This window comes from Petromyzon marinus, unplaced genomic scaffold (assembly GCF_048934315.1).
Source record: "Petromyzon marinus isolate PM22_M1 ecotype Great Lakes invasive population unplaced genomic scaffold, UKy_Petmar_22M1.pri1.0 PM_G_Scaffold_55, whole genome shotgun sequence".
NCBI lineage: Eukaryota > Metazoa > Chordata > Hyperoartia > Petromyzontiformes > Petromyzontidae > Petromyzon > Petromyzon marinus.
Genome location: NW_027423008.1, coordinates 214,001 through 220,000, shown reverse-complemented (window position 1 = coordinate 220,000; position 6,000 = coordinate 214,001). Strand labels below are relative to the sequence as shown.

Sequence of the window (6,000 nt, the reverse complement as noted above, 5' to 3'; positions counted from 1 at the left end):
ACGTGAACAGGCGATGATATAACTTTAGAAAACGCCCGTTTTTGTGCAACTGAGAAATAAAGAAGCGGTTTAATTCAAGACACCTCAAACACGCGTCAGACTCTTTTGCTCCGACAAGTTAAGGCGTAGCTTGTTTTTTGGTACAAGAAAGCTGCGCCTACACCCTCTTCATGCACAACGCGTCAACCCAATTCGCCCTCCTTCCCCCCCCCCCCCCTTATGTCCTCAAAGCCCGTTAGTCCCCGGCTCACATGATGTCATCCTGCGCGCGTCCAATCAAATCCTTTCTCTTAAATCCTCCTATATGCCTAGGGGCTTTTCCCTCCCACCCCACTGTTTACACCGCCGCAGGGTGCTCGCCTTGGGGCACCGTCCCCCGTGCTGCGCGTGCTTCATCGCGGCCGGCCTGTAAAGCTCTACGCCCCCTTTTAGGGGGTGGGGCCACCGTGTAATCCGGTTCTGGGGGGCTCGGCCAATCTCCTGGTCCGGGGAAACCGCGGGACGTCCCTGCTGGGGGCGTCCTCGGGTGAAAACCCATCGCACCAGGCGATCCCTCCTCGCGACCCTACGGGGGTGCATGCGGGTGTTTAGTGGGGCGTGCGTGAGTTCGTGGGGGGGGGGCGGGGGGGGGGTGCGAGGAGAGGGTAGCGCCGGCCCGAGTTGCTCCGCTGGCGGTGGCACCGAAGTTGCACCCGAATTCAAGAGCCGAATGGCTCACAGGGCTCTAGCAATATAAATGAAACTGAAAAACTGAACTCTCCGCCAATTACAGGATAGTGTTGTTGTGGTGAGATTAATCCATTTCTCGCGGCCCTGTTTCCCAACTCTACTGTGTCTTTTATTTTTAAATGCTGCGCTGCATTTGCGGCGTGCGAGACGCGGCTCGCTGAATTTTTTGGCAATCTGTGACCTTCTCGCTTGCACTCCTCCGATCGAGGCAACTTTTGACTTTTCAACGAATACCCCCTTTTAAAAAAAAAGTTGTGTAAAACGCTGGAATTAATTTGAACTGTTGTTCACTTTCCTAAAATCTGGCACGACCGCGTAGGCACGTGGTTTATTTTGTAAACCCACTTAATGAAATTGAAATGTGAATTATTAACAGCACTAGTAGCTGTTACTACCCGGCTTCGCCCGGGACTTGGATTCACCACACCCGGCCGGCCTTTGTCTCCCCAGTGGCGATGTTCACACACCACAACAATTACTCGTTTGAGGCTGAGTCGACCTAGCGGAGGCCCAGGACCGGTTCAAATAATCGTCACCGGTGGTGGCCGTGAGCGGGAATCGAACTCGAGTCGCCGGGTTCGTAGCGCGGCGTAGCGCTAACCACTACGCTACAATGCGTTAAGCTTCCACATGCGCGGGTCACGTGACAGATATGACGTCACAGCTCACTTGCCGTGCAAACAAACAAGCATTATTGAGCTCCCCTAAAAAAAAATAAAGTGTATTTTTATAATGTTTGCATGGTGTACAGTCTGGAAAGTACCCACATGGCAAATTTCAAGTTTGTTGCATGTGGGGAAGTACGCTAAACATTTTGAACAGACACACACAATCACAACTTTGCCTTTTACATATATGGAGATGACGTATTGAGTGAAATGTTTGCTCGCTTTGTTAACGACGCTGCTGCATTCTTTATTGTTTGTTGCTTCTTTACAGGCGAGCCCGGCCCCCTGCTGAATACTTTTAAGCGCCACATCAACAAGGAGGGTGTAATACAAACCCCCTCCCCGGCGTGTCGCGTGACGAAAGTAGTGGCGGCACATGTGGACACAGAAGGGCGACCGCGGGGCTGCTGCTGTCAATAAACTTCGGCGCCGGGTGCGGCCGCGGCCCCGCACGCGATGGCTGCCGGCGGGGATCGCGACTTCGACCGCTGCCAGCCCTTCTTCTTCTTCTACGACGACGACGACGAAGACCGCTGTGCCTGGGACTTCAACCAGTCCACGGCGCCCGGCGAGGACATTTGGAAAAAGTTCGAGCTCCTGCCCACGCCGCCCCTGCCGCCGAACTGGGCGCGCCCGACGCCGTTGCTGCCCTCGGGCGGCCCGTGCCACGGCGGCACCGCCGGCTCGCCGGACGACGACGACGCCGAGGGCCCCGGCGTCCTCTCGGACCCCATCCACGGCGCGGAAGCCGTGGTGCTGCGGGACTGCATGTGGAGCGGCTTGGACTCGGCCGGAGCCACGCCGGATAAGTCGGCGACCGAGAAGCCGGCCGCCGAGAAGTTGGGGGGCCTCGCCGGCGGCGCGTCTCTGCCCTCCGCGCGCCTGCCCGCGGCCTCCCGCGCCGTGCCCCCGGAGCCGGGTCCCGGCGGCGGGAGCCCCGGGGAGGGCGGCCGCGCGGGGGTCGGCGGAGCGGGGCCCTGCTCCGTCCCGCTCGTGGCGACCTCGGCCGTGGTGGACCCTGCGGACTTGCACGGTGCTTTGTGTTGTGTTTTTTTATTGGGTCGTGTGTTAGCTTGTTCATCTTCGTTTGCAACAAACTTAAAGTTTTGATTTAAAGCTTTCGTGACTGCAGTAATTCATATTCTTAGTTCTTTCGGTAAAGTCAAACGGTCGTTTGTGTTATGGTCGAAACGTCGTGAGAATTTTTATTGTTTTATATATATTTTATTATTTTGTTGTTTCCCTTCAACGTGACTTTACCGAAAGAACTAAGGATATAAACTTAAAGTTGTCAAGTTAACTTACACGAATGTTGCGTGTGTCCTTGCACCATTTCAACAGGTCGTGCACCTGTGCAAGTTTAGGTTTATAATGTTGAATTCTTCTACGTTGCGTTGCTGACGTGTACACGTTTCCCTTCTGCAGACAACGACGACGAGGAAGATGGAGAGATTGACGTGGTGACCGTGGAGAGCGTGGCGGTACGCGCCGTGTACAACACAAACACGGTCCGCCAGTACAACCAGCAGCAGCAGCAGCAGCGATCCGCCCCGGCCTACGCATCGCGCGGCCACATCCCGCTCGTGCACCAGCACCACAACTACGCCGCTCCCCCGCCGGAGAATCCCCCGGCCGCCAAACGCTTCGGCCCCGACCCGCGCCCCGCTGGTGCCGCCGTGCCGCCCCCGTCGTACCGGGCCAGGTGGCGCACGCACAACCACCTCGAGCGGCAGCGGCGTCGCGACATCAGGAACGGCTTCCTGTGGCTGCGTGATCACGTCCCAGAGCTGGCGCACAACGACAAGGCGGGCATGGTGCAGATCCTGCAGAAAGCGACGGAATACTCGCGCACCCTGCGGCGTCAGGAGGAGCAACTCGAGGAGACGAAACGGCAGCTGAAAATTCGACAGCGGGAGCTACTGAAGAGGCTGGAAAGCGCGAGGAACTTACAGGCCAAGCGGTCTTGATTTGCGTCTTGTTTAAAGACTTTAAACCAAAGGTAACTTTTGTTTTGATATTGGACTAAAGCCTCTGGCAACCAGCACAGTTTAGCCACTTTGCTATTTCGTGATTTTGTATCCACTGTGACCTCGTTTGCAACATGATGCCTTTGAATATTTGACTGCCAAGGTTTGAGTTGATGGGAATGGTTGTTATACCTCAATAGACATTTCTGCACAAATGATGCCTCAATTTTGCAAAGACTGCCATTAATGCTGTTTCATGGCATTATTCATGTTTGTTATTAAAAAAAAAAATCGTTGTTTTTGTTATATATTTTCATATATAACATGAAAAATGTAGGCACCAAAAAGTTGCTATATAATTACCCAGGGTTTTGTAAGATTTAGCACGAGTAACTTTTTGTACAAAGTTGTACATGTCAATAAGTGCACAAGTTATATTTAGTAACCTTTTATGATTTCGATTTAAAGCTTTCGTGACTGCAATGATTCATCTTCTTTGGTTCTTTCGGTAAAGTCACGTAGAATGAGAATAAAATAGTAAATTGATAAAATAAAATAACACAATAATATTCTCACGACGTTTCGGCCACAACACAAGCGGCCTTCATCAGGTGAAGGGGGCGAGACTGTCTGGTAGGACAGCGCTGGAGTGAGAGAGCCACGTTCAGATCACGGCTTTTAAGCTGTGTGAGAGGAACAAAGAGCCTTGACAAAGGAATTAGCATAAAATTTAGCATTGAAATGGCTGAATGATTAGCTTGTGACTGGTCACAGAAATAGCTATGTTAAAAGTTAAAGCATACACATCCGCAGAGGCACCCATTGTTAAAAGAAATTAGCATAGAATTTAGCATTGAAATAGCTAAGGTAAGGCATACACATCTGCAGAGGCACCCCTTGACAATGGAATTAGCATAGAATTTAGCATTGAAATAGCTGAGTGATTCGCTTGTAACTGCTACAGAAATAGCTACGTTGAAGTCAGAGCATACACATTCACCGAGGCACTTAGTACAAATCAAACAGGAGAATTTAGCATTGAAATAACTAGGCGAATTTAGCATTGAAATAACTGAGTGATTTGCTAGTGACTGGTCACAGAAATGACTACACATCTGAGCTATTCACAGTACTATATAGTGAACCAATAAAAACTAAAATATAAATTACCTTCATGTTATCAATAAACTCTGTATTCTACAATCAGCTAAGCTACCAACAATAAGTCGTTATATATCACAATGCTATATGGCGAAAAAATGGGTGGATTCTTACCCTCAAATTTCCGCACCACGGATAGCTACGGGCCCCGTTCAGACGGACGAGTTCGTCCATGGTCGGAACAGAGGAGGGGGAGAGAGACAGCTGCGAGGCCCTAGTATACTCCATGTTGTAAACCATACCATTAACCGTGGTGTGAGAGGTATTAAGAGGCAATGCTGGCGAAAGAGCTGCGGTCTGAAGGTCATCGTAAAAATACAATTAATTAAGAACAGAAATGATTTAACACATCTTTCCAGTGGTTACTAAGCCTGAATCCATCTTCTCGGTTGAAATTGTCTCTGTGCTTGTATATGTGAATGGCCTCATGAATGAATCTCTCATGGTAGCCGGTTGGTTTGCAAAGAACCTCCGTCTTGGAGAAGTCAATGTCATGTGAGCCCACTGAATTGTAACAGTGATCTGCCACGGCAGAGGAGTTCGTCCTACCGTGTTTCAAGTCTGCTTTATGTTCGCGGATGCGGTCCGAGATATGTCTTTTGGTTTCTCCAATGTAGCTACTACCACAGAGGCACTTTAGTTTGTAAACGCCCGGGTACTGTATGTCTGGAAGAGCATCTTTTACAGATGGAACTAAATCACGGATTTTGTGTACTGTGTTGAATCGGACCTGGATCTTGTGTTTATTCAGGATTTTGGAGATCTTTTTAGTGACCCCTGCAATGTAGGGTAAGGTGATGGTTTTGAGTGGCTCCACAAGAGGATCCTTCTTGATGACTGGAGTGATGGCTTTGCGGATTGTGTAGTCGGAGTAGCCATTAGCCCTGAGAGCCTGGTGTACGTGCTTGAGTTCACTGGTAATGTGTTCCTGGTCGGAAATTCATTGGGCTCTATGGTATAGAGTCTTGATGAGGGAGTTCTTCTGGGATGGATGGTGGTGGGAATCCGGTTTCAAGTAAGCATCTGTATGGGTAGCTTTCCTGTAGACAGAGTGGCTCATTGAACCATCATGTCTCCTTTTAATTAAGACATCCAAAAAGGGTAGTTTGCCATCTTTTTCGACCTCCATGGTAAATCTGATGGCTGGGTGTATGGAATTGATGTGGTCGCGGAATTGGTCTAGAGCAGGCTGGCCATGTGGCCAGATGACAAAGGTGTCATCAACGTACCTCTTCCATAAGGTCGGGCGTAGAGTGGCAGTCTGGATGGCGTCAGTTTCAAATTTTTCCATGAATACGTTGGCTACAACCGGAGATAGGGGGGAGCCCATTGTGGTGCCCTCAGTTTGTTTGTAGAAAGTTCCATTCCAGGTGAAGTATGTGTTGGTTAAGCAATGTCTCACCAGGGGGGGTACATCAGTATGCAGTCCTTGATGAACCAGGTCTTCAATGATAGCGATGATGGTGTCAGGTACC

The 6,000-nt window shown here is 50.2% G+C and overlaps 1 protein-coding gene across 2 annotated transcripts in view; it reads left to right on the top strand.

The window, feature by feature from the left end:
• The window catches only part of LOC142917909 (N-myc proto-oncogene protein-like), a 20,771-nt gene extending 16,924 nt beyond the window's left edge, over positions 1 to 3,847 (top strand). Inside the window, exons 3-4 of one of the 2 annotated variants that reach the window (XM_076062252.1) lie at positions 1,765 to 2,430; positions 2,823 to 3,847. In XM_076062252.1, the coding sequence (XP_075918367.1) occupies positions 1,854 to 2,430; positions 2,823 to 3,364 (1,119 nt within the window). In that variant the 5' untranslated portion in view covers positions 1,765 to 1,853 and the 3' untranslated portion in view covers positions 3,365 to 3,847. Of the gene's footprint in view, positions 1 to 1,668; positions 2,431 to 2,822 lie in introns of both variants that reach the window. The other variant, XM_076062251.1, reaches the window with a different exon arrangement.
• Positions 3,848 to 6,000: the final 2,153 nt, after the last annotated feature.